The sequence below is a fragment of the Curcuma longa genome, chromosome 3, assembly GCF_044706935.1.
Source record: "Curcuma longa cultivar G26 ecotype Majalengka, Jawa Barat chromosome 3, ITB_CL_G26_1.1, whole genome shotgun sequence".
NCBI lineage: Eukaryota > Viridiplantae > Streptophyta > Magnoliopsida > Zingiberales > Zingiberaceae > Curcuma > Curcuma longa.
Genome location: NC_133863.1, coordinates 3274913 through 3302643, shown reverse-complemented (window position 1 = coordinate 3302643; position 27731 = coordinate 3274913). Strand labels below are relative to the sequence as shown.

Below are 27731 nucleotides of genomic sequence, written 5' to 3'. Positions count from 1 at the left end.
AGGGGCCGGGAGAAAGTCGTGGCGACCAAGGAGGCAGCACGGGAAAGGACCGGCGGCCTGTTAAACGCTTCCGCCGCCAGGCGACGAAGGGCAGATGATGACGCCGCCGCCGCCCGCTGCATCCTTGAGCAAGAGTCGACGATGGCAGAGGACCAGAGACGGCTAAGGTTTAGTTAGGGTTTTTCCCAGTCCCCTTCATCGAATTATATAGCATAGACCGAACGTTCTGGAAGGTAATTGCTTACGTAAGAGACGGTATAATTTGGCCGAGCCGCGATTCGGTCTCACTTGGTCCGATTAAACCGCGTGTGTAATCCAATGCGGTCTACGAAGAATAAACTGTGTAAAACAAAAAAAAAAAAAATCCGGCTGAAAAGTATTACAATTTCATCTTTTGCGTTAATTTAATTTGTTAATCTCTAATGGAGAAACAATCGTCGGGCATTCGAAGTTAGTTTGTTACATACCAGCTAAATCATATAATTTATTAGGTTTAGGTTGAGTATTAGTTTTTGCAACCCAAAAATAAATTAAATGGTTTAGGTTCAAATTGAATTAAAAAGTTTAATTCAACTTCGATTTAGTTGAGTTTGAATAAAAAATAAAATAAAAAACTAATAATGCACTCTGAGGCATTAGAGATAAGCAGATTACAATATTAAGATTAGAGTATTAGGGTTAGTTGGTCACTTTTGTGATATTATGTATTTTATAATATTAATAAAATTATTTATAAGTTGGTTACTATTGGAGTATTATATATTTTATAATATTATAAAGTTATTGATAGGTTGAGTTCAGTTTTGTCTACTTTACAAACTAACAAGTTTTGTCAATTTTACAATCAGAAAGACAGAAACCAAATCAATAAACACAAGTTTCAATTTCGTTTAATTTGATTCAGATCGATTTAAACATGCCCAACCTGCAAATGAATTGAGGGAGTTTCAAATCGAATTTAAAGAGTTCGATATTTGGTATTTTGGAATCGGGTGTAAGGCTTTTAATATTTTACATTTTGAATTTGAATCGGATTTTTTTATGCTGTTATCTAAATTGAAAAGAAAAAATAATCTGAAAATGCTAGTGTACAAAATGTATACAATACTAATTATAATAATCTCATATAATTAATTAATATTTATATGTTCTTTATATTATTAAATATAAACTTCATTTAATCAATCCATAATATAATTAATTTTTAAAAAGTTGTGTAGTGATAAATTCACTCTTCCATTGTTCTACATGGATTTGTTCTACATGTATTTTGAATTTTACCAAATAGATGAAAAAAAGCATTCTTCTTTCAAAGACAACTGAATTTATTTATTTTTAATTTGTTGGTTCATCTCAATAATTCAAATGAGACCATATGGATAAAATGAAAACCTCTTTATTTAAATAAGTACCTTCATTTAATAAAGTTATACATTCTTATTTAATTTAATCAAATATATATATGAATGTGTCATTGCATAATATAATTTTTTTACTTTCATTTAATTTAAATAAGTAATTTCATTTAGCCTGTCAACTTAGACAAACTAAAATTATTTATTTCAATAAAAATATTTTTATTTTAAGTAATAAAACATGTTCATTTAATTAAAATAGATATCTCAATTTAGTTTAATCAAATATTATTATTTGATTCAAAAATATAACCGTGTACCCTTATTTTGTTTATAATATTCATATTAAATTGAATTTTTTTAGATATATAGTTACATATTACATATATAGAATAGAAGAGTGCCTTCACTAGTTCATCCTAGTTCGTTCCGGTAACTCTTATCCTGTTCAGAAAAAGTCCAGGCAACAGCCGTCTGATACTAACAATAAAAACCAATCACTCGGCCAATGGTTAGTCCAATTAACCAAAGAAAACCAAAATCCTAGTTATTGCCAACAGAATACCATCACTAAGCCCAAATATGCAAGTTTTGAGGACACTCTGAGTGTCATATACTCCGATCACCACAATTATGTATCAAAAGTTTTAGTAAATTCTAAAAAAGGTCCACACCCTCAAAATTTTCAGTCCTTCGGTTAAGTTTTATATATATATATATATATATATATATATATATATAGTGTTAGTCTACACACCACTTTGTGGTCGACTGCGTGGGCAATTGACTGCACATCCAGCCGTCCGAATCAATTCCAGACACCCCACGCCCTGAGACGTGCACGGGTGTCACACAGGATGGACCCGCAGCATAACAAAGTTCTATATGTATATAATGCCACCATGCCTGTATTTCACTAAGATACAACCTTTTTTCCAAGCTTTGAGAACAGAAATCTCATCGTCCCTCATTGTGGAAGCGTAAGATTCGGATTCCATGTTTGTAATCTTCAAAAGTACTCTATACTGCCAGCATCATTCTCTGTAAGACCAAAAAGAAAACTAGATAGGTAAGAGAATAATGAAAAGCTAACCATTATATCATGTGCATTATGTACAAAATCACTCACGTAGCAACACATATAGCTGTATTGCAGTCTAGCAAAAAGGAAGAAAGACGGGAGCCTGATACCTGAAAATTACATTACCCACCTCTGTTCAGATGCCTGAGTGAAGGGAGCATGAATACTAAAATCATTCAGATTATCACCCTCATCCAAACAAGTAAATACAATCATAAACAAGCAGCGAAGAACGCCAGATAGATGAATCCACAAGTTACTTTGTTACACGATATGCCTTCAGACCAGTAAAACAAATAGGATAGGTCTATTCGCAGATTAACCGAACATAACGATTTCACATATCAAATTTGAAAGGGAAAGTAAAATGCTAGATAAGAAGTGCCAATTTTGGAACACACTATCAACCATGTCTCATGGCAACAATTTAGCAATAGATGTAACTGTAGTCACCTTAACACGAATACAGAATGTATTCTGAAATCCACGAAGGTGACTTGAGCAATAACATTGCAGCCACCTTTAGCAGCATATGTTATCTCGATGTCGGATTGGAGATTGAAAGCACACCTGAAGAGCACATAAAGAACATACACTTAACCTGAGAAGTCCTATACCATCGAGAGGGAATCTGAGCCTACAGATGCAGATACACGCAACAGGAATACCAGTTACTTGGCTGAAGGATTGTGCTGTAGTGTTGGAAGCCAATTATTGGAGGACCCAACACGTGAAACATCAGTTGGCCCTGATTGTATGGAATTCAAGACATGTTTCTTTGAGGGGCCAGGAGAATCAAATGGTGTGGAAGGTACTTGTCTTCCAGAACTCATTCCAGACCTCTGCAAAGGAACATAAATAAATCAAGAAACATGTGGCGCAATACAAGTGAACTACTTAAATATGCAATTAAAATGTACAATGAAAGGGTCATTGCTAAGACTGATGGTGCTTCATTTTTGGTCAAAGATAAACAAAAATTTGATGGCACTTACCAACTTATCAAGACGATCAACATCAGAACTCATGTTCTTCTCAGCTAAATGTTTAAATTGCATTTGAACTGCTGGACGAGAAGAATTACTTGGTCCCACATGCTCTGTAGCCTCAACACCGGGAATGTTGCTTGAACTGGTAACTGGAATGTGATTTGAAACTATCATTTATGCAATGAAGTATGTGCTTTAGGTAAACTTGCAGTAGTTGGTATATTTCCAAATTTATCAGTAAACATGTTATCTAGTATCTATTTACAGCCAACACAATGGCACTGGCCATCTTAAATCATTACAGTTCATACAAATTTGAACTAGAAACTTTCAATATAAATCTGAGGGCAGTAGCAAAAGTAGAAAAAAAAAACCTTGTTTGTCGACATCCATTGGAATTGCTCGACTGGTCCTTCCACCAGAGACCGGCTGCCATTTCAAGAAAAAATAAATCTCATCGACATCGACATGTATAGGAAATTGAACTTCTAAAAGTAAGGTTTTTCAACATAGACATTGAAAGAAGAAAAAAAAAATGAACAAGCCACTTAAATCCATGATCAAAGAAGATCATCATACCTCCTAAATAAAGTAAAATAAAAACACATACTGTGGTAGGATTGTCCTACTCTTTATTAGATAGAAGCTAAGAAAATTATCTCACATTTCAAATTCTATGCAACATGCAGATAGTCAAACTACAAAAGCATAGAATGTGAAAGACTAAACAGCTACTAAACCAGTTTGGTATTGAATTTGGAAACATAAAGCATACTAACAGAGGATCGAGGTTGAGATCTTGTCCTTTGGGCTTGCTGATATTTCATAATTGTCCAATCAAAGATATAATCAAACTCATAGCCTGCCATAGTTGATTGAAACATGTCAGAAAGATTTGAACAAAGAAAAATTTAGCAAGTATTATTACATAATATCCATAAGAACATTTTAATCCTCAAAATATAATGTTTTTCCAACTATGAGTTCTCAAAATTATGATTTACCATACAATACCTTCACGAGTGAACAGGTCACGAAAGAGGCGCTTCAGGAATCCGTAGTCAGGCCGTTGTTCAAAGGTCAAAGAATGACAATAGTGGAAGTATGACGCGAATTCCACAGGGTGGGATTTGCATAAAACCTATCAGAAGACAAGTAATCTAACATTTGCAAATATTTCATAGTTTGAAAACATCACAATTTGCGAATTACTAGATACATACTTCAATAGGAGTTGAAAGTTTCTTCTCACATATCTTGTCATACTTCTGCTTCTTTGTGGCAGCTTTTAGTCCTTGCCATGGAAGACTTCAAAGAAAAACAAAAAATTTAGAATATTTTTGTTAAATCTGAGTAGTCCAAAACTCATTATGTGAATAAACATTTTAGACTTATTATAACTAAAACAAATCAGATGTGAGAAATTGTCACTATTTTATGTTTAAAATGACCAACATAATTTCTTTTTAAAATTTCATGAAAACAAATATGATATTTTGAAAGTCAGTTTTTTTCCATCAGAAACTGGAATAAATGTCAATTTTACCACAACATACAAAAACTTCTCATTTTAATTTTCAGAATGGTGGTATTTCAACATCATTTGTAACTATTGATGAGGAACTCATATCTGCAAAATTCATTTTCTTAATTAAAGCATACCTCCCTCTGAGGAAATAGAGGAGAACATAACCAAGTGACTCCAAATCATCCCGACGGCTTTGCTCTGGTAATTGACGGATTGGAGAAAGTTATAATGGAACCTAACAAAAATTTAACAATGCTTGGATCGACCACCACTTACCAATGCCAAGATGAGTATTGCAGCTAGCATAACGAGCAGTTCCAGTCAAGTTTTTATTTTCTCTGAGCAATAAAGTAATAAGGATGATCAGTAATCATAACAAATGCAGAGGATGCAAAGGTAAAGTACTATTAGGTCTCTATGTTTGGTGATCACAAACATCCAGTTGTGGCTTTAACTCTCTAATTTTGAGTTGATGCCACACTTTTATCAAGGATAAAGAATGTACAAATTTACTTCTGTTTGTTTACAGCAACTTGAATAAGAAAACTTTACCAAACTTCACAGTTCTCTCTGAGTATTCATCAGACAAGAGAGAAAATTTATAAAAAAAAAAACACACACACATTCATGGATCACACACCTGTATGGGATATGTCGATTGGTATTAGAATCCCTATATCGTTTTGCAAGCCCAAAGTCAATGATATACACCTGGAAAAACATGTCCAAACAGATACTATTTATCAAGAGGAAAAGGAAGGGTAACAAAACTCAGGGTTGTTTAAGCAACCACAAGACTGATGAGAGGCTCTTTGAATTACTACCTGATTGGCCTTCCGTCCAAGACCCATTAGGAAGTTATCAGGTTTGATGTCTCTGTGCAGAAAACCTTTTGAATGCACATACTCTATTCTCATAATCTGTTGAATATCAAAGTGAGAGTGATCAAGTTTTTTGAAACTCAAATGAGTTTAAAAGACATTATAAATAGTAATTTGATGCAATAAATATGACCTAAGACAAAGTAATGTCACTTCTATCTTCATTTTTCACTAAAAGGGAGTCGACAAAACTATGGCAATAGGCTTGGTGATAAATACAAGCAATAACCTGGCAAGATTGTGCAAACATTATCAATATAGATCAGGCATACAAGAATACTCAGTGGTTTTATATGATAATAAAATCAAAACCAAGGTTTGGGGAATTAATGATGCTTATAAAGTAATAGTTATAATAACTATGAATGCATAGAATCTAACCATCAAAACAGACAATTTTAAAGGATTATGCAATACTTGTCATTGAGAATAGATCTCTAACAGACATGCAATAAGTTACCAGAAAAGTTTCAAACAATCAATGAAGATAAATAACATACAGAACTGTCAAAAGAAAAGGGCATTAATAGTTTGAATGAGTTCTTAAAGGGTATAGTTGGATCACAAGTTAGTATAGTGATTGCAGTTCTCTGGTATGGAATCAGGAATTTGGAATTCACTAAATAATACTCCTTAAGAAAATAAAGGAAGTTATTTTATCGAACCATAAGGCTCATTATAATGGCATAATTATTTCTATATTTCTTGTCTGTATCAGTTAAGTTGAATCCTAGAAAAAGTTACATCAGTTCATCCATACACTTGCCAGAGACAATCTTGACTGGATGTTGCTTTATTGCTTCAATCAGTGAACACAGCCACCTACATTGTAAGCATACACAACCACCACAAAAATGCAACTCTTCTCGTCGAGGCAACATTTCAATTTCAAAGTTTGCCAGATTAATTAATTTGATTAAAAATAGCTTTACATTATATAGATAATAATTATTTTTAAAAAAATATTAGGATATCATGGATAGTTGTGGTATTGGTGTATCACAGGTTGTGCACGACACAATCAGTTTGCAGCCATACCAAGATGAGCACAATACTAAATCTCCACAGGTTGGCATCGTGTCTTACTCGCCTTGGCATGTCTACTATCAACTTGCATAAAATTAAGTATAATCACATAGATTAAGCTCCCAATGTTTTCCCAAATTGGGCAAAGCTGAAACGAGAAGGTTTGAATCCATCCTCTGAGAACTTGTTCTTAAATAATACGTTAATCTGCAATTACCATTTGATCTGCAAGCATCAGAACTGTCTTTAATGAGAATTTGCGGCCACAATAGACAAACAAATCTTCAAGGCTTGGACCAAGCAAGTCGAGAACAAGAACATTTTCCTCCCCATCGGCACCGCACCATTTTATGTTTGGGATACCACCTACATGAATGATTGAGCAATTAACTTAGGAGTTGAGAAAAGGGAGAAATACAAGGCAAATGACTTAGTTGGCATACTTCCTCCCTGAAGAATATTGTACAGTTTGGCCTCATAAAGCAACTGTGGGTGCTTAGTCTTGCTGTTTTCCTGCAACCATGTACAAAAAAAATTAAGTATATAATCAAGACGACTAGCTTAAACAGGACAGCGCGATACAAAATCAAATTCATCGACGTCTATTGAAACCCCATCTATCTGAACAAAGCACAAAGATGAAAAACCTTCCATCATAAACACGAAAGAAATTCAGATGGTCGGTCACGACAATAACCACTTTCCCGAAGGTCAATAGGGCATGCCGGATAATGCATCGGTTTAGGGTTGGGGCAGAAGTAGAAGCGCATCTTCCAAAAGAAATCCCAAGATTTTCACGACGAAGAAAAGGGTAAATTATCTTCGATCGTGGCCTACAAAAGGCAGCGAAAATCGGATAACCAAACAAAAACTACATCACGATGGATCGGAGAACTTACGATTTTAACCGCGACGATCTCGAAGGTGTCAACGTGCGTCGCTGCAAGACCCGGGATCGAATCATTAGAAACAACAAAAAATAAAAACAAACGAATAGAGCGTAGGAGACAGATCTCCTCTCACCGAGAAAGATCTCTCCGAAGGATCCGCTACCAATCTTGCGCCCTAGCTTGTACTTCCCGCCGACGATCCGATCCATGGCTTATTCGTCCTACGATCGTGACTGAAGATCATCAAATACCTCGGTTTCAATTGGGTTGAAGATTTCATGAAAGAGATGGCCAGATAAGGTAAGTGGTCAGGCGCCGGCAAAGACGCCGCTGGGGCATTTCGGGTAATTTAAAGGCATCGCTGCGGGTCCGATAAAGGGAGGCGGCTCGGTCGTTGTTACCCCAGCCGTAGAGTGGCGGTCGACCGCTTTACCGAAGCGAACCGGACCATAGGACAAGATTGATGTCGTATACCTGCCAATTTGGATCCGGCTCATCGTCGATTTCTTCGAGTTTAGCGAAGCATCCAGCTTAAAATTTCGCTGAATCAATTCGTCGATATAACAATGGCAGCGGGGTAAGCTTGTGATCAGTTTAGAAGAAACAATAGAAAAACCTTGTTTATGTAAGCAAAGGCATCTCACCAATAAAATAACTAAATTCTATGTTTTAAAAAAACATTATTTGCTCCAATTTTAACTCTTAATGAGATAATGTATCTCTTCATATTAAAAGTTTAAAAGTTGATTTTTAGTTTTTTCAGTTTTATTCTTTCTGCGATTACTACGTCAGTGTCTCGCGCTAGCCAATAAAACGAACAACCCGACACTATACGCGTGGTATCTACTTCGTTGGTTGCCCTTATGCGAGGAAAATCAATGAGTTTTATAATTCACTGATCTTGAGGACTCGTTTAGGCCGGCGGCTGAAAAGTTTTATGATTATTTTTGATTGGAAAATGTAAGTAATTTATGTGAATTGCTAGTATATCTTTTGGCATGAACGAAACCGTGGATTAAACTATCCGAGCAATTGCGTAACTGCAAGTCATCGAGTCACATCTTCATTAATGTCATTTGTTGTATTTGCATTCGTGAATGATCGGAAAGTAGTACAATACCCCCACGTCTACGAGAATAAATCTGAGTGAATAATGATTAATGAATGCCAGTTTTCTAATTGAACTTAGTGAGTCGATTACATTTCCAATATCGTAAATTGCAATTTACCATGTGCATATTATACCGAAAGAGGCGTATAGTCTCAAGGGCATGATTAAATTGATTACTGTAAGATAAATTTATTACAATACGCAAGAGTTGAATTTCGACGAAGTCAAGACAATTCAAAAACCTCAATCAAACCTATCCTCTTTGTCGTTCCACAATTCACTTCTTTCTCTATGACACCCGACTTCTTCTCGTTTCATAATTCACCCCCTCCGTCTATATCAGAGCACTGCACTACCCACGCTAGCTACATCAGAGCAGACTACTAGGAGGCGAAGCTCGACTGCCTTATGCTCTACCGGTAACAGCTGTCGACATCAATGGCAAGCTGAAGTTCGCCATGGGCGCCTTCCTCTGGTCAGAATAGTTTATCATAAATGATCTCGTTAATATTGAGTTCAACAGGCCTGTGCAGTAACACAAATCTGGTTATTAAGCATCTAATGATGCCCCTAATTTCCATAATTTGCTCTAAATAACACTTTTTATTTGGGCCTTGTAATTGGCGAGAAATTAGGCCATTCATTTTGGTCTCGCCGGCCGTAATTGGGTTTTCTTCACTTCAATGTAACGCGTATATATGTACATGTACATATCCCAAAGAATATACGTCAAGCACTCGCCTTCAGTTGGACACTGCTATGAGGCCATTTTTTTTTAATTACTGTTTTACTTTTTGAAAAAAAAAATGAAAAGAAAGGGAAAGTCTTGTGCATGAAACCAACAATAACACGTTTATCTACTTTCCTCACTTGCTTTTGATAGAGTGCTTTATTTGTTATAATGTGCTGTAGATTGCCTCACATTTTGTGCTGTATAGTTGTCAGAAACAGATATGGGATTATCTTATATTAATTGACAAATGCCAGATTAGATAAAAAGCATAAGACTTAATTAATTAGGTGATCTCCATCTGTACAACAGGAACTGAAATGATTTTGAGAGTATTTTTTGATATAAAGTCCAAACGATTCGGTTTCAGAAGAACCCACTTCATCAATTCATTGTATCCTTGCTTAGCTGTGCTTGCTTTACTGACAAATAAGAATGCTGATCGGAACCACTCATCTTTCTTGCTTGTTATCATAAACAAATGTCTTCTCCAGTACCTTTTATTTTTAAATTAGAAGTGATAAAATAGTTAGTATTTTTTCTATGTTCACTTCGCGTCAGACCATTGATCCTTCAATACTAACCCTTCTCCTAAAGTTCACCTTAATTATCATGAATTTGTTCATCTACTTTAAATCGTTACGTGTTAATAATCTCCGAGTCTATCTTATTACTACCCCATGAGTCATCATCACCAAAACATTTTACTGCAGTTGTCAACCATGCATGACAAATTTTCTCTTATTGTCTCATAGATATATATTCTTACTTAAAATAAAATTTAGCAAAATAGTGAATTAATATCTGTTCGATGGCTGTACAATCCATAAAAACTAAACTAGAAAAAAGTTGACAAAAGAGCAATCAAAATATTTTCTTATTAGTTGAAAATTGTTACTAAATTAAAATTGACAATCGATCGTGCGAGAATCAAAGTTATGCCGTGCAACCGAATAAACCTTAGAAAGGAATTGATTTAATAATTCCCCTTTTTAAATTCATTTGTCTAATGATTTTCATTTATTGTAACCGGAGATTATTATTCAATAATGTAGAATTTGTCTCTCACGAGATTTGAAGAAAAAAAATCTTGTCAAATATATTAATCATGACAAAATCGAGAAAATTAGGAAGCTATAAAAAAACATTTATTTTTTTCTAAAAGAAAATAATGAAATGAATCGACGTCAAGAGAGAATCCGTGGGGTCCGGTCCGCATAATAAAGTCTCTTGTAACGAGTCGAGCAACGGGCCGGAATCCAGCCTGGCGTGCGGGTCCAACCACGAGGGCGGCCGGCGTCCTCGTGGGTGGGCCCTTGTTGTTGTGTCGATGCCGCACCGTATATCACGCGTTACGTTAACTTCCGTTACGTTCATTTTCGCCCTCTCTATAAATCGCGATCTGTTGCCCTGCCCTCGCCCTCAGATCCTTCGCATCCCGAGCCGCATCGCTGAAGGAGAAGAGGAGATCGCATTCTGAGAGGTTGCTCGATCTCTCGTTACACTCCACGATTCTAAGTTCCTGCGAGATCGCCTCGCCTCGGGAAGTTCATCGAGCTTGAGCTTAGCGTTCCGTGGTCTGTCTTTGAGTTGACCGAGGGAAAAAGATGGCTCGGACACTTCCTCTTGGTTTGATGGCGGTCGTCATGGCGTTGGTGTTCGGCGTGGCGCTAATGCCGGCCGTCCAGGCAAATTCACCTGCGCCCGCACCCGCGCCGACCAGTGATGGTGAGTCGAGCTTTTCCCATTTTGGTATCATCTCGTATGTTTGCATCCCTCTTTTATTTTTCCCAAAACTAGGGTTATGTCAACAGAGCAATGAAGAAATAGATGATTCTTTCTCCTTCATTAATTCTTATCGCAAGCATGAAAAATGAAAAATGACGCTAGAACGATTATTTACTGTTTAAATGGTTTTGCAGGGGTATCCGTCGACCAAGGGATTGCTTACCTGCTGATGCTGGTGGCCCTGGTGCTTACCTATCTCATCCACCCTTTGGACGCCTCATCCTCCTACAAGCTCTTCTAAAGACGATGTTCTCTTAGTTGATTTATCAATATTAGTTGTAGTAAAGTCTGGAAATTGTTATATTTGGGGATTTTGTTAGCCGTGTGGCCGTAGTGTGTTGTCCGATTTGGTCCTCTGTTTGGGTTGTTCTTGTGCTACGCTTGATTCCTTCATGTTGTAGGATCATAAAATTATTCTTTTCATTTCTGTCGATTAATTGCCATTCGATCCTGCCTCAGTTTTTCCTAGGCTTGCTCTGCTAACTTGCATAAAATAATCATGAACTAGAATGGTGCTGCAACACTAACTGTTACTCTGAAAAGAATACTGAAAAAAAAAAAAACTTTGCGATTATCTAATATATCTCTTGGCCAAAATCAAGAAAGAAAAAACAAGTTGTTTCTTCCCTCCTTTGGTGGTACCTAATGTATCGGCTACAGCAAGATGAAGTAATGGATACCGATTCTTTTTCTTTCTTTTGTTTTTGGGGAAATAAAAGAATAGATACTTTACAAAAAGCAAAGAGGCATCCTATGCTAAAGCTTCAGAAGATGTGGGGGCACCAACGCATAGGCTCTGTAGTTTCTGTAGCAATGAGGCATCCTACTCGAAGATCAAGAGTGGTCATAAGGAGTCCGCGTGCCTTCTGTAAAGAAAATATTTGTAGACTGTGTAAAAAGAAACAACAATTCCTACGGAAGGCCTCCACGAGCAACACGCAGCCCTACGCCTGTGAAAAGCCCCCTCGCCCCTTCATTCCTTCATAGCTTGAGTTGACGTACGTTCAATAAAATACCCATTCAGTTGCAGGACACACTATGTTCGACTGTTGGGATGAATCTTTTTCCTCTTGATTAAATATCAAAGTTTCTTTAGATCTTTCTCCAGAAAATCCTCATAATGTCTTGCTATGGTCATAGGATCCACTTAGTGTGCATATAGAAGTGTAATGGTAAAACAAAACTCAGAATTTGAAGCAGCATGTTCCTTTTGCCTCTCTCTCTCTCTCTCTCTCTCCCCCCTTTTTGAATCTTTCTGAAACAAGCGTCAGAATTCCATGTTACCGAGAAAAGGCGAAATGAAATGAGAAAATATTTACACATCCAAGACCATGAATGTCCCAAAACATTGCAACACACGGTATGGAAAAAATGTCCTACCTCTATTTGCCTAGGGGTCTTTGCAACGTCGAGAGGGCATGTGGCGGCAGCAGCGGGACTACGTGTCCAGCTAAGCTAAAAAATTCGTCTTGGAATCTGGAAATGTTTGCATTTCAAAAGAACAATGCTAATTAACAGCATCTCAGCAACGAACCAACAACCGGGATGGTTTTGCTGAATGAGTTGCTGAAAATGTTGGACAAGAACTATGCCTCAGTGGCTCAAGGGTTGAAAATGACAAATGACAGAACGAACATCACGAGCTGTGCTCCTGCACCCATCCACAGTAGACAGTAATCTTGACGTGTAATGATCAATTTTACAGGTCAAGTAATCATTTTTAGAAGAATAAAACAAAAACGTATATAAATGATAGGACTTCATATAATATTTTATTTTCTCATACTACTTTCATGTAAATGAAATCTAAGCTTGCAAAATAATACAATGATTGCCCTTCTTTTCATTATTTGCAGAAGAAGACCAAATAAAATTCATGAAAAGAAAAAGGGGAAAGAGACAATTAACTATCTCAATTTTAGCGTCGCGACCATTTGGTTGGGACCCACGTAATTTCAACCAATAGCACCGCTACTTTTCCTGTTTGGTGATCGATCAAGGAAGGAGCTCCGCCAGTTAGGTTCCCTTGGAGGTAGTCCAGCGGCCAAATCACCTGTCTCTCTTAAAAGGGAGACACTGCTCTCTTCCGAAATGATGCCCGCCTCACAATGTTTTGGCAGTCTGGTAGATGATATGTAAAGAGTAGAATCTGCCTCTACTGCTTGTTTCTGTTTTTTGAATACAGGCGATCAAATTTATATTTGATCTGATCACGTTTTCTTTTTCATTTTCATTTTCATATTTTCTAACTTCTTTTCTATCCATTTCCCTCTCTTTCCTTCTTCGTGGTCGGCGACAGAGCTGTGATTCGACTTCGCGGAAAGGATTCAAACCCTAAGCCTTGTTTTCTCTTGTTATGCTCCTTCTTCCATGTAATGGGAGATGGAGATGGAGGAGGTGGAGGTAGTTCTGGAGCGGATCTGGGATCTCCACGACAAGATCAGCGACGCCATCCATGCCAACTCTCGTGCGCACTTCCTCCGCTCGGTTAAGGACTGCCGCGGAGGGAGGGACCTGACGCCTCTGTTAGCTTCGGCGGTGGATGGAGGAGGGGATGGGAAGGGCGGTTTCGTTTACGTCAAGGATTTTAGGGTGGACAGCGAGGACGAAGGCTCGGGGATGGCGGAAGCCAGGAGTCTCAACGCCATTCGCTCCGCTCTGGAGAACCTCGAGGACGAGCTCGAATTTTTTCATGTGAATTCTGCTACTTCCGGTTGTTGAGATTTTCTTGTTTTGCCCTTTCTTCGTCGTCGTTTTAAATCGTATTGATGGCGGAACCAAAGGAGTCGGATTTCAGTTTGATTGCGATTGCTATATGGTTTTTATCAATTGATTGACGATTGAAACTTAAATGCTTTCATTTTATTCTTATTTATTTCTAGATCCGAGAGTTTCGAGAATGTACTACTCACAGTACGATTTCTCATTAGAACAATTTTTAATTGTAATGTTGGAGTTTGAATGTAATAGTTCGATGCTATCGGCTAATTCGTTCGTTGTTGATTTTTAATTGCTTCCAGTTCAATTTTCTTGTCTCTGTCCTATCAAGTTTAAATTTAAACCCTCAAGTCATTTATATTTTACAAATCTTTGTAACCATTGAGGTTCCTCTAGAACGAAGCTCCTTCGGAACAATACCTGGAGTAAATTTCACTCAAGTTATGAACAAAGTAAAAAGGACAGAAAGAAAAGGTCAAGGAAATCACTTTAAGGTTTCAGATTTACGTTAATTGTGATATTGTGTATTAAGTTATATGGTTCTAGCTAACTGTAAAGCAGGCATCCCATTTTCTAATGAGATGATAGGCAGACAACAGAATAAGGGAGCCTTCTACTTGTCATATTCCTTCAATACTTCCAGAATTAGAATGTAATATCTCTTTGGTTAAAGTTAATCTTTGAATATTGTGTCAGATCATTGGCTATATGTCGATTGTGTCTAGTGATCATGAAACTTCCGTCAGCTTTTTAGCCAATGATATCTCTTTGGTCGAAGTAACATTTTTGTTTTCAATATTGTGTTAGATTATCAGCTTTACATTGATTGCTGTTGTATTCTAATGATCATGAAACTTCTTAGTTTTCTTTGCTGACTGAGTTATGCAGGAATATTGATGATTTGAAATAGTTATAGTCGGCAAAAATTGCAATTCTCAATTCACTTGTTTTTTGAGCCCATACTAATACTTGGTAGTTTGTTTCAATCAATTGGAAAATTGGGCGACTTTTTAATTGCTGGCTATTTCGCAGAATAATTGTTTAGTATTTCTTATAATAAGTTGCAAGTAATTTTAGGATAATGACCCTTCTATAAGTTGGCATTAAAGCAGGAATTTTAGTCGTTGGTGATACTAGCATTTTTACTCAATTGTACAGTATTTCATAATGTAATACAGATATCTATGGTTTGGCTAACCTGTGCACATTTAATCAGATTGTACAATCACAACAGCGTGCTGAACGAGATGCTGCGATAACACGATTAGAACAAAGCCGAGTCATTCTTGCCATGAGATTGGCTGATTATCGTGGAAAGAAATATAAAGTCATTGAAGATGCTCTGGCGTTTGTTGGTGATGGGCATGGTGTGGGTCAATTTGTCAGACCAGAGAGTCAGTTGGGTGAGAATTTGGAAGGGCATGAGAAGAAACCTAGCATGTTTATGCAGGTGTTCTTATCAAGCTTGACTGCAGCTGAAAGGTCAATCAGATTGGTGCGTTTTCAAGGCATTTTAGCAAATGCAGCTATTTTTGCTGTAAGTATGCTTGCTTTTCTGCAGCTCAATCAAGTTGCTTTTAACAGTGGAACTGCACGGACACAATATCAGACATCCTACCGGAAGAGAAATGAAAGAGATTTTTTGCTTTTGGATAAATCTTCAACGGGGAACCAATCGAAGCATCTTGATGTTACGTTCGCCAAGGGTTAGGAAGATAGGGTTATCCTTGAATAATGTTTATAAATTATTTTCTTTAGGTTATTAAGCAGTTCGGTGAGCTAATTATTTTGGTTAAAGTTCTCAATATATTTTGCCTCTTGATGCTCTTGTTCAATGTTTTTCATTTGTCACTAAAATAACTTCTTGTAAAATAGGATAAGATTGTGTACAATAGATTCTTTCTTCATGATTTAACATCAGCAGGAGTTATGTTTTTTTCCTGTATCCCTTTTCAATTTTCGAAACATCGTGTGTTTTGTGAACTATTATGTTTACACACTCACAGAGAGACAGTCGCAACCTTTTCTCATTGTACTTGTCTAGCAACTTCTCTTTTTAAGTTCATATCACACGGTTGAGAGAAACTGAGTTGGTGCTTCTTTTTGTTGTTGTTGTTGTTGTTTGGTACGGATTTTGTGGGTGCATGGTCGTAAGGTTAAACTATAATCCGTATTATGTTACTTTTTAAACCTGTTTGGTAATTTCCGTCCTTTCTTAAGTTGACAGAAATAATATTTGTGCATATCTCAGGTTCCTCTTGGGCCCACTTTCGATTCCAGCTGTATTCTGTAACGGAGTCAGCTTATACTTATCTAATTGTTATTTTCTGCCAATATCATTAGCCGGCATTTCCCCTATTGTAATGGGTTTTTGTAGCACATAGCAGCAGCTCCTTTGCGACTTGCGAGTCATTATTCTGCTTACGGCTACCAATATTCATTACTACTGATATGGGTGTGATCCTGAGATTGGCCCCATTGAACTTAGGATAATCACGATTAGTCTTAGATATTTCTTATGGCAAAGGGTGGAGACAAAGAGTTTATGATTGTTGCCTCCTTTGGGAGAATGTGTGTTCTTCTTAGAGGATCCATTTCGTCATCGAGCAATTCAGCAATTCCCCATTGTCGCTTGCTCTTCTGTTTGTTAAGAGAAGTTGTGAGCTTGGCTGGAGTGATTCTTTGAGCAATCTGTTACTTTCTTTATTTGTACGTAGCAAGCATGGATAGATTGTTGGCTGGAGATTTTTGTCTTCAGCTGGGACATCATTACCATTTGTTCCAGCAAGAGTGTTGAGGCTACCATGAGGGTGTGATTGGAACAGTCTAGTCGAGCCTCTTAAGATGATCAATTTTGAGACTTGTGACTCCTGTAGTATCTAAAGGTATTTCTTTATATGACTTGCCCTGAAAGATTATCAATTTTGAGAAGCTGCTCCTTGTCGTATGGAGTTTCCTCACCCTCGAGCGTTTCGTTTCCAAAAAACTAATCTGTGTAAAATCAAGAATAAAAACAAGATTTCCTTTTTGTTATGTTATAGCAAAAAACACAAACAAAACGATATTTATTTCCAACTATTTGTCTATTGGCGAAGACATTCATATCCAACATCCGACGCCACGCCAAAACTACAAATATTTACATCCCTTGTCTATTATGACATGGCACTTCAAGTTTTCCCTAAAAATTTTCCTTTTCCCCTTAATCTTCCAATTGGATCACGCCAACACAAAATCTTCAAAATAAAAATCTGTCGTCGTGTATGGCGTATTTGGGCTGGAGAGAATCTAATTGAGCCCTACGCGGATCTTGGTGGTCCTGGTGCCCAGCTAGGATCACGCTGTGTCAAGCCATATGTGCTTGGAGATATGACAAGAGGCTCCTTGTTGGATCACACTTCATCCACCCAGCTGAATATCTTGGCTCATTTCATAGAGACATTGTTTTTGGGTCAAAACACTTCAGCAGACTCTTAATATAGAAGCCAATTGTGACTAAAGTTCTCAATGGTCATGTTCTCTTTAATATAAAATCAACTTTACATGGAAACTATCAAAATTTGAGCACCCCGAAGCTAACTAGTTTCAAAAGGCTATGCCCCTACCAAGTAGTTGAGCGTCTCATGGAACCACCAAATCCACTTGTCTCTATACATTCTCCAACTTAAGCTGCAGCAGAGGTAGGTGCGGTGCTAAGTAGTGTCCCCTAACCCTTGAGCTGAATCGGGAAATGGATGGATGCATGCATGGCCGCCTGTGAATTATATGGAACTGAGAAGGTGCCAAGTCCAAGAAAAGTTGCAGGGCAACTTGGCTTTGGTCATTTGGACGTACTCCCTTACTTGCCTTTTGTTAATTTCCTCTCAGGGTGTTAAGATACCTACAGAAGGTTAGGCATAGCCTTCCCTATCAACACATATATAATAGCTGCCAGGGAGGTTTAATGCAAAACTATCGGATAAAAATTTCTCATTTTAGCCACTTATTTGTACTCTAGCTATTTCCATTTTATATGTCTTGCTTTCATTTAATTTCATCGAAAAAGTGCCTCTCTCCGTTCTATCTGAGGTCACTGTTTCAGAACTGTACATTAATTGGACATTGTAAAGCCAACGCGCATATATAATTTTGGTTCAAAACTATTTCAGAAGTTTCTTCTTCCAAATTTTCAAATCAAAACCTGATGTGAACCTTTGAAAGTGTTTGGCAAATTTACAACTGTTATATATGACTTGAGAACTTTAGAATAAATATTTCAATAAATTAATAACAACTTATATGGGGAAAATTTGAAAAAAAAAAGTTATAATTGCCAAAATCAAATAAATCATATTTGCTTTTTAAGTAAGTGATTTCGAACACGACATGATTGAATAAAATAAATTTCATTTATTTTCGTTCACATTGCACCAATATAGAGGAAAAAAGAATTAATTCTACTGCTTAACTTAAAATCAGCAGAGGCTGAGGTGTCCATGTCCCTGTCCTCATCAGTTAGCTGCATGCATTCAGAAATAATATTTACCCTGCAATGAACCACCTTCCTTCACCATCCATGGTGTCTTCTTCAATTATGCAAGATTAATATTGCAACAAAAGCATCTGCGTTGAATGTGTTAAAGTATCTTTAGACTAGATATAGGATATACTACTTAAAATGCTCATCAATATTTAATTAACAATGTTCTCAAAATATCTTTAAAGGTCTTTCTGATGTCAAAAATATCCTTTAAACTTTTCACTTTGTTATCAAAATATTGTTAAACCATTTATACTCTGAGTTAAATGACAAAATAGGTACTTTTACTCTTAGAGGGTGCTTTAACCTTAATATAAAATGATAACATATTGACATTAATATAAAATCATAATTTAGATACTGAAAAAACTATTAAATTAACATTCTGCAGGGCATTTCAAAAATTAACTTTCATACTAAATAGTATATATATCAGTCATGGTGAACTATGTGGAAGTTAAGGCACTGTCAAGCGAAGTCAAAGTCATCACAAAACATTCATTAGTATTATATTTGGAGGATAAAAAAGAAAAAAAAATTCTATTCCTTCCTTCCAAAATGCTTCGAACATCTTCTGTGCAACTGAGATAGACCAACAAAATATAAGCTTACAAAGCCTTCGAATATTAATATGATATAAAAATGCATAAAAAACTGGCATGCATGGAACAAAAGGCTTTCAGGCTTTCAGCATTTCAGGATCACATAAATATTATATTCGTGAACGCTGCTAATTAATTGTTTATGCACGAGGAGGTGCAGTTGAAAATGACGACCACCAGTATCTGTCCTTTTGACGAGAAACTTAATGAGAAGGTTACTTCACCATCAGAAGTTTGGTTTTTCTTCTTTTTCTTCAAAAACTTAGCCGTGGGCTATGCGTTAATCAAGGAAGTGGACCTCCAATGCCCAAGGCCACAATATAATGAAACCAAACTAAATGTCAATTATTATGAGAAAATTCCATGTACGTCCAAGCATTCATGTATCTAACACAGTAAGGCCCTAAGCATGCTTCTTTCTCCACTTGATGACGACCAACAAAAGTTGCTTGCTTCTGATCTAGACTTGACCTCGTGCTACGGGCATTGATTATCTATATGGTACTTCTTTTCATCGCATGCATGCATGTTTAATTCCTCCATTTCAAGCTAAGGAAGCAGACGGAGAAGCTTATTTTATTTTATTATTCAAAAACTAATTCAAGAAAAATGAAGAAAACTTAATTATGACGATGTTTCCTTATGAAAATTTGTATGTTGAGGAAATTTTTACTTGAAGTTGAAAGAACATGCATGTTTCCTGTAAGATCTACACATGGATATTAATTAGGAAAAATTGAATGGTAGTACGTAGTCGATGTCATAGGAATTTCTTCATACTTCGGATGCCATCTTGAAACGTTTATTTGCCAACCTTTCGCGCAAAAGGAAGCATCATCCAACATATTTTTTTAAAAAAAAAATATTTCACGTTTAATAAAAATTTAATATCAATTTGTCTTGCCCGAAGGGTTGTCTAAGTTAGGGGAAAGTAGCCCAAAGAGAGGGAAAGAAACCAAGTCTTCTTGTCTACTTAATTTCATAGAGGGAGAAAAGGCAAGGGAGAGTAAGGAAGTAATTTGGAGCTCTTTTCTCTAATATTTCTGGTACCCTTCAAATGCGAAGGATGAGGCATGACAACCCTAAAAGCTTTGAAATGATTGCTTTTCGAGTAGACGAAATGGAAGAATTTCCTGTCTCTCCTTTTATTCGTCTCCTTAACATTGTTTCTTAGATTCCCCTCTTCCTCCATTCGACAAAAAGTTGTTTTCCTAGCAAGATAGGTAGATGAATTCATATATCGAACTTTTTATATATTAAAGTGGAATTTATACGCTAGCTTCTACTCAGATTGAGAGAGGGGTGAATGATTTTAATTTTAAATTAGTAGTTAACTGGACGAAGGCATCAAAATTTAGTTTGTCATTTTACCTTTCTAACAACTTATAGTTAGTAGAAAATATCAGATCCCGGTTCAGTTTCACATCACACAATGCAGAAACCTATCAATTCGACAGTTGACCAGACACAATCTTGTCGTAAATCTAATCAGCGGCCACGTTTCGATATTGGAGATGCCAAGATGTCCAGAATCCAATTGGGACACGCCTACACGTGTTCGAAGACGTTAAAAAAGTACACGGAGATGTCCTGTCGAATTATGCGGGACGACCACGTTTTTTAAAAAAAATAATTAATTAGTTTTTTTCAACAATTAAAATAAATCAAAATCGAAATGACCATCGAGCAAAAATACACTCCTTCCATCGCCGTTAAACATATAACGGAAACATACTCGGTCTTTGCTACGGACTACTGTTTGGAGTACTATTACTGCCTCCAAAAGAGATTTTAAAAAATTATAAAAATATGAAATTGGAATACAACTAAATAAAAGGTAAGCAGATATTTCGATCCAAAATCGGCCGACGAATCGGCGTCCTGCGACTAAATCGCGACCAATGGTTCCGGCTCACATGGCGGCGGGTAGGGGCTCGTTGGCAAAATAGTCGCCGATGTCGGAGAAGAAATCGTCTACTCCTCCCGCGGTGGTGCCGAGGTCGAGATCACCTGAGCCGAGGAGGAAAGCCTCGCTCAAATCCTCGGCTAGGAAGGAGATCGGCGCCGAGACATCGTCAAAGAAGCTCAGCGGCGAAGCCCCTTGTAAGGCGAGGAAATCGTCGAACATTGTTTCCTCGTCGCCCGGGAGCATGAATCCGCCCGGCTCCACCGGAGAGATCTCCGCGCCGCCTCCCACGGTTGCCGTCGGCGGTTCCTCCGCTTGCTTAGTGGAGGAGGAGGAGATGGAAGGAGAAAATGGAGGGGAGTGGCAGAGGAGGACGGAGGTCGGGGAGCAGATGTAGCGGACGTCCTCGGCGGCGGTGTCGCATTCGCCTGAGACGGAAGCGTGGTTATTGCTCAATAGGTTCTCATTCGGAGCCTGCAGAATCTCAGTGGTGTTGCTATCAGCTGCGGTGACCGCCGGCGGCTGTGCGAAGTTTGTAATAGCGTCGGGCCCTCGGAGTCTGATGGCGGCGGAGTCGTACACCTTGGCGGCCTCCTCGGCGGTGTCGAATGTGCCGAGCCACACCCGGACTCGCCGCCATGGGTCTCGTATCTCCGCCGCATACTTCCCCCACGCTCGTCTGCGGACGCCGCGGAACCTCGGGGCGTTTCCGTTCCGGCCTTCGTTCATTACAGGGCCGACCTTGCTCTTCCTCGTGGACGTGGCTGCGGCGGCGACCTTCGAGGCCTTGGCCCTTCCTGCATCGTTCACCGCCTGCGCCACCGCCCGGGCCTGGAGTCGGATCTCGTTCACGTGCCGCCGGACGCGGCGGCGGCTGTGGCCACAGTCAGCATCGTCGCTCGACGAGTCGGTGGCGTCATAGTCGTCGCAAAAGATGCGCACCGTGCGCGTGCGCGTGCGCGTGCGCCGCCACGGCGCTGCGTCCGCCAGGCGACGCCTCGGCTCCGTGGTAACCGCTTTGGCCGTCACCAGGACGTGCTCAGTCCGCTTCACAGCATCCATGTTCATGCTCATGCTCCGTAATCTATTCTGTTCGCATCTATTCGCCGCACGACTACTCTCCTGCATCCAACACACCAAGACCGACCATCAAAATACAATCTTTTCAATCTGAAAAACTATAATTTATGCCTCAAATTCCACACCCCGACGCAGATTTAAAAAAGACAACTCTGAATCAAATAATTTACAGATAATACTCAGAGCAAAAGGAACTAAGACGGAGAAGAATTCCCAAAAAAAAAAAAAAAAGGAAAGAACACTAGAGAGAAAGAAGAACAAGTTCTACCTCGAATAGCCAAGCACCAGCAAGCTAAGAACTTGAATCGCCGCAAGATAAGAGCGAGAACAAGCAAGCTTCCAGTTTCTGGAACTTAAACCTCTGCTCTTCCCAGGAAGAAAATCATCACCGAAGGAAAAAGGAACAGAGAGAGAGGAGAGAGTCAGAGAGAGAGAGAGAGAGAGAGAGAGAGAGAGAGAGAGAGAGAGAACAGAGCTGAAGGAGGAAGATGCTACCGAGACTTGCTGTTTTATAGGATCCATCCGTGTCGAATTCCCAAACCCGGCGCTCCAAGAATTCTTGTGTCTTCTTACTATTTTTTCCTCATATATTTGTTTTTTTTTTCTCGAATATTATGACTTTTCCCCTTTTTCCCCTTCCTCGTGGAATCACGTGTTAATATTTGAAAATAATAAGAAATAATAATAACAGTAATAACGTTGATTTCTATATTAGAATAATTTCCTTAAAAACACTTCCCACCTATTTTCCAACCTCCCATTCTCCTCCTTCCTAACATCGAATCCTCAGACACCTCCAAAATAGCTGTTTCTCTTCTACTGTCATAATATGAATTTGTTAATTAATGAACACTCTTAATTGATTTCCACCTTAATTTCTTACTCGTAATTGCCTAAATTCACACCTCACCTGATAACACAGTTACATTTTAACCTGATCGATTCGATCGACACACCAATTTCATGTGCACCCAAAATTATAATAATCAAACGGGAACAATTAAATTTCCACCCCCAATGCATGCACCAAACCCGAGCATTTTATTTTATTTTATTTTGAAACAGTGGCTTCGTGTACCGTGCCGGTGTACTTACCGCGACCACCCTGTGATCATCATCACGGCGAACAGTGTGCTGAAACACGCCCAATGGCCAAATCGGGTAAAACGGATCGGGCCTTCGCATAGATAGTCAGGCCCGACAGTTAGGACCATTTCGTTTATCGAGGACAATACCTTTTTGAATAAAAATAAAAATTATTTGTCTTTTTCTATTACTAATATCTATTTTATTCTTATATTGTATATTATTATTAAAAATCAATTTTATAATGATGGTTAAAATGATTTATTCCCAATTTTTTAGTATTAGTAGAAAAATAAACTACTATCCAAAACTGCCCCTTTCCTTCTGAAATGAATGACAACCCATGAGATATTTCTGGCAAACTCCATTTGCTAATTTGCTTACTGTCAAGAAACGTCGATGTACTTTGGAGTTGGGATTGAGTTCGACGTTTATTGTGCATATCCAACCAATTTAATTAAAATATAATTAATGGCATAAATAGATTCCATATCTAGGGGAAAATGGAAGACCTTAATTCAATCAAATATTTGCCAATGCCGATAGGTCATTTAAGTGAAGAATAATTAGATACCAAAATGCAAAAGATTTAGAGGAATTTCTTTATATGTATCGAGTGAGATTCGGTCCTTTCATTTATTCATTTAACCCACCCAGCGTTTATGCGTTGTGAATTTTAGTTAACAAACAAAAAATAATATCCAATCATTCAACCCATCATTTTAGACTAGCTAAAAAGATTTTTTTCTTTTAAAAAAAAATTCGGAAATTGACTACCATCCACCTAAACTAAAAAAGAATGGCAACCATTCAAGAAAAAGCAAGTAGCTTCAGCTTGTCATGTCAGCATAACCTATTCAATCATGCTGCATTCGACTAGTAAATAGTGGCTTTATTTGTGTGTGGTCGAGTGAAGTAGAGAATATCTTAGAAATTGACAATCCAGCATAATGCTTCAAGACAAGGCACCATTTTAGTTAGACTAGTCATGGAAGAAAGAAAAAAAATAAGGGAGTCGAATGCTATCTACTTAAACTAAACTAAAGAAATTCATGAAATTGAAGTTGAATATGCAACTCAGTAAGCAAATCTAACATTGCAATAATGAGAGAATGGAAGCTATGGACCAAGAAGCACACAGTAACACAACCCTCAAGAAGCTTGTAAGAATCTTAGTTATGCCAAGAGTATAATAATGAAAAGGAGAAAACAAACCTTCAAACCGAGAACTTTACATGTTACTCAAACTCCATCGTACCGACAGTACATCTGTAGACAATTAAGATGTTTTTTTTTTAAAAAAAACATTGTCTCTATCTCTCTATACATTTCTCTCTATATAGGAAGAGTAAAAGTATGGTTATATTTTTTAAAAAGTATTGTGACATGGGAACAAAAATATAATACAAATTTGATAACAAAATATCTTAATGATTCAAACAAATAATTTTGGTTAAAAATGTCATACTAAAGATTTTTGTATTTGAATATTTCAATGTGTTGAGTTGAAAGAGGTATTTTTTAGTTAAGAATTATATACATATACTTTGCTTTTGATATTTTTATACATTCAAAATAATTAAGTTTCAATTGTAAAATTACCAAAAGTATATAATTTCTAGCCAAGGGGATTTGAAATACATAGAAAAAATGCAAGATTTTTAAGAAAAAAATAGCATGCGTATATGTTTTTTTTTCAGAAAAAAGAAACCAAAATGAGATGCAGACACACACACAATAAAACTCGAGGCAAATTATCTGGGAAATATACATGAAGTAAAACAGAGTATTGATTCAAAATTAGCAAAAGCTAATAGACTGTCGAACTGATAGTTAAACTGTTCGAAAGTTAAAAATTTCGAACTGATCAATCTTTTTCTACTACTGTAGATATTGATAGGGGTGAGTAAAAATTTGATTAAATCGAATAAATCGATCGAACCAACCGAATTAAAAAATTTGATTCAGTTATTTCAGAATTTTGATTATTTTTTTTAAAAAAATCAATTAAGTCGATTAATTCATTTTAAATTTCGATTTTAACTGAATAAACTGAATTAATTAAATTAAAAAAATAATTTATAAATTTTAAATAAATAAATTTATAAATCCTTAATTAATTAATAAATTTTTTATAATATTAAAAAAATTCGGTTAAAAATTGAATTAACCGATAAAATATCGGTTCGATTTGTTCGATTTTTATTGAAAAATTTGGTTTCGGTTCAAAAAAATCAATTTATTCAATTTTCAATTAATTCAATTCAATTCAATTTGATTTTAATCAAATATTACACATTGATAACAAGAGAGTTTCCCCTGAAAAAGCTCATTTCTTCTTATAGCATTTTGGTAATTACCAAACAATATAAACTTTTATGAGATATACATGACTCTTAACACTCAAAACTAATATTCCACTATTGTTGTGGAGGCGGTTGAGGCGGTTTGATAGTTAATGCAGCTCTCAAGTGAAGGGTACCATTGATGAAATAGGAGTTATCTTCAGAAATGAAAGCATCCCAATTCATGTCAATCAAGTTGCATCTTGCTGTCCCACTGGTAAAAGTGTAGCGGCCTCTGTTCTGGAATGCAAATTCTCCCAGGGGTGGCTGCTTTTAAATATTTAATAATTAATTATTAATTTTAAAATAAATATAATGAAAATATGGTTCTTGCAGCAACCACGTAAGTTCATTCACACTAGGTAAAGTCTGTTCATCATAAAAAAAAATCTCATAAATAGCGATGGAAATAACGATCGATTAAATTTTAATCGTTAATTTAGCGATTGATTTTTAATTTCGATCGTTAAATAGTGATCGAAATTTTATCGGTCACTAAATTAGCGATCAAAATTTAATCGGTCGTTACTTTAGCGACAGAAATTTAAACGATCGTAAATTTATGATCAAAATTAAAATTTGATCGTTATTTAGCGAAGTTAAAAATTAATCGCTAAATTAGTGATCGAAATTTAATTAGATCGGTAATCTTAGAATTGGACCACTACAATCCATTAATTTTAAAATATTAATGACGAAATTAGTGACGAATACGAATTCGATCATTAACATTAGCGACTGAATTTGTATTTCGTCGCTAATTTTAGCGATTTAAATTTTCGTCACTAATTTTAGCGATCGAATTCGTATTCGATCGCTAATTTTAACAATAAAATTCTGTTATAGTTTATAAATTTAACAACCAAATGTGAAAATCAATCGTTAATTAGCGATCGAATTCTATTTCGGTCAAATTCGATTCGGTCGCTAAAATTAACGATCGAATACGATTTCAGTCGCTAATTTTAACGACCGAATTTGATCGAATTCTATTTCGATCGCTAATTTTAATGATCGAAACCGAATTTGATCGTTAATTTTAGTGATCGAAACCGTATTCGATCGCTAATTTTAGCGATCGAAATCTTCGAATTCGATCGCTAAATTCAATTATGATGAATTTTTTTATAATTTTTTTGAATTAGTCGTTAATTAGATTTAACGACCGATTAGTGATCGAAAAATCGATCGTTAATCGATATTTTTTTTTATAGTGCATCCAAATATCAATGCACTGAGAGAAAGAAGTTTTAGCCCATCCAAATGGAATCCATACTAGTAGAGCCGCCGTGACGGGAACAATTTGGCACATTCCTCCCTCTTGAGATCCAAGTAGACGATGCATTGTGGGTACGGCCTTTCAAATTCTACCACCTTCAGTAGATGCAATTTGTAAGCCTTCTCATGTGAGATAGAGTCATTGATTATTTTATATATTTGTGCTTTTTCTTTGATGATATACATTTTACTTTCATCAACAAAAAAAAAAATTGTAAGCCCTTCTCACAAAATTAAATGCCTACGGTTCAACTCGTTAGCAACAAGGGCTCGCCGTCTAAAAGGAACTTCAGACTTGAAGAAGTGTGCTTCAATTACTAATTTGGGCACAAGGTCATGATCATGATCCAGGTCATCACACATGAAAATCTCTCTTAGTTTACTGCAACTCAAATAAGCAAAACGGATATGACGGAGGAGGTGAAAACTCAAAATTTCATGAGGTTCTTGCAATACTGTATACTGTGTGCGCGCCCACTTCAGAACAAAGACGTATATAGCATCTTCTGATATTTCTTGAAGGTCATCACTTAATAGAATAGCTTCAATGCCATCCAGAGGAAGATTCATCATTTCGTCTTCAAACCTGAAATAGATAATTCCAATGGTGAGGTTCACAAGTACGTGTAACACATTTGTTCACTTGTAGATTTGCATAGTGTTAGACTCACTTATCTATCTCAGAGTACCATGCCATATTGTAGTTATCGGAAGGGATTCAATCAAGCAGAGGAAATCCATGTGCTGAAAGGGGATACCCATACCTTTTCCTTTGGTGCAGTTGTCCCTCCTGCACTTGCAGTGCACTACAAAAATAC

The 27731-nt window shown here is 36.9% G+C and overlaps 5 protein-coding genes across 6 annotated transcripts; 2 read left to right on the top strand and 3 right to left on the bottom strand.

Moving 5' to 3' along the window:
- Positions 1 to 2645: 2645 nt before the first annotated feature.
- On the bottom strand, positions 2646 to 8059 carry LOC141822894 (casein kinase 1-like protein 4). Its single transcript, XM_074710201.1, has 14 exons — positions 7884 to 8059; positions 7760 to 7800; positions 7304 to 7373; positions 7078 to 7226; positions 5778 to 5873; positions 5594 to 5664; positions 5230 to 5291; positions 5088 to 5151; positions 4649 to 4733; positions 4440 to 4566; positions 4205 to 4287; positions 3800 to 3854; positions 3432 to 3574; positions 2646 to 3278 (listed from the first exon to the last, which is right to left on the bottom strand). Exons 1-14 carry the CDS (start codon positions 7957 to 7959, stop codon positions 3108 to 3110), a joined length of 1293 nt encoding a protein of 430 aa, XP_074566302.1. The 5' UTR covers positions 7960 to 8059; the 3' UTR covers positions 2646 to 3107.
- Positions 8060 to 10991: 2932 nt separating this feature from the next.
- On the top strand, positions 10992 to 11806 carry LOC141824895 (arabinogalactan protein 16-like). Its single transcript, XM_074712231.1, has 2 exons — positions 10992 to 11319; positions 11514 to 11806. The coding sequence occupies exons 1-2, from the start codon at positions 11199 to 11201 to the stop codon at positions 11618 to 11620; spliced, it is 228 nt and encodes a 75-aa protein (XP_074568332.1). The 5' UTR covers positions 10992 to 11198; the 3' UTR covers positions 11621 to 11806.
- A 1689-nt stretch (positions 11807 to 13495) lies between these two features.
- Positions 13496 to 16004, top strand: LOC141825073 (plastid division protein PDV1-like). Of its 2 annotated transcripts, XM_074712455.1 has the most exons (3): positions 13496 to 14073; positions 15314 to 15592; positions 15682 to 16004. In XM_074712455.1, exons 1-3 carry the CDS (start codon positions 13762 to 13764, stop codon positions 15727 to 15729), a joined length of 639 nt encoding a protein of 212 aa, XP_074568556.1. In that variant the 5' UTR covers positions 13496 to 13761; the 3' UTR covers positions 15730 to 16004. The 2 variants fall into 2 exon arrangements, with proteins under 2 accessions (XP_074568556.1, XP_074568555.1); XM_074712454.1 differs by having other exon boundaries at positions 15314 to 16003.
- A 4890-nt stretch (positions 16005 to 20894) lies between these two features.
- LOC141825024 (uncharacterized) lies at positions 20895 to 22749 on the bottom strand. The gene is made up of 3 exons (XM_074712387.1): positions 22700 to 22749; positions 22473 to 22565; positions 20895 to 22246 (listed from the first exon to the last, which is right to left on the bottom strand). Exon 3 carries the CDS (start codon positions 22196 to 22198, stop codon positions 21131 to 21133), a length of 1068 nt encoding a protein of 355 aa, XP_074568488.1. The 5' UTR covers positions 22199 to 22246; positions 22473 to 22565; positions 22700 to 22749; the 3' UTR covers positions 20895 to 21130.
- Positions 22750 to 26861: 4112 nt separating this feature from the next.
- Positions 26862 to 27610, bottom strand: LOC141823043 (BTB/POZ domain-containing protein At2g46260-like). The gene is given in 4 exon segments (XM_074710319.1): positions 26862 to 26885; positions 26887 to 27039; positions 27148 to 27499; positions 27585 to 27610. Coding segments are annotated over 4 exon segments (555 nt in total).
- Between the last annotated feature and the right edge of the window lie 121 nt (positions 27611 to 27731).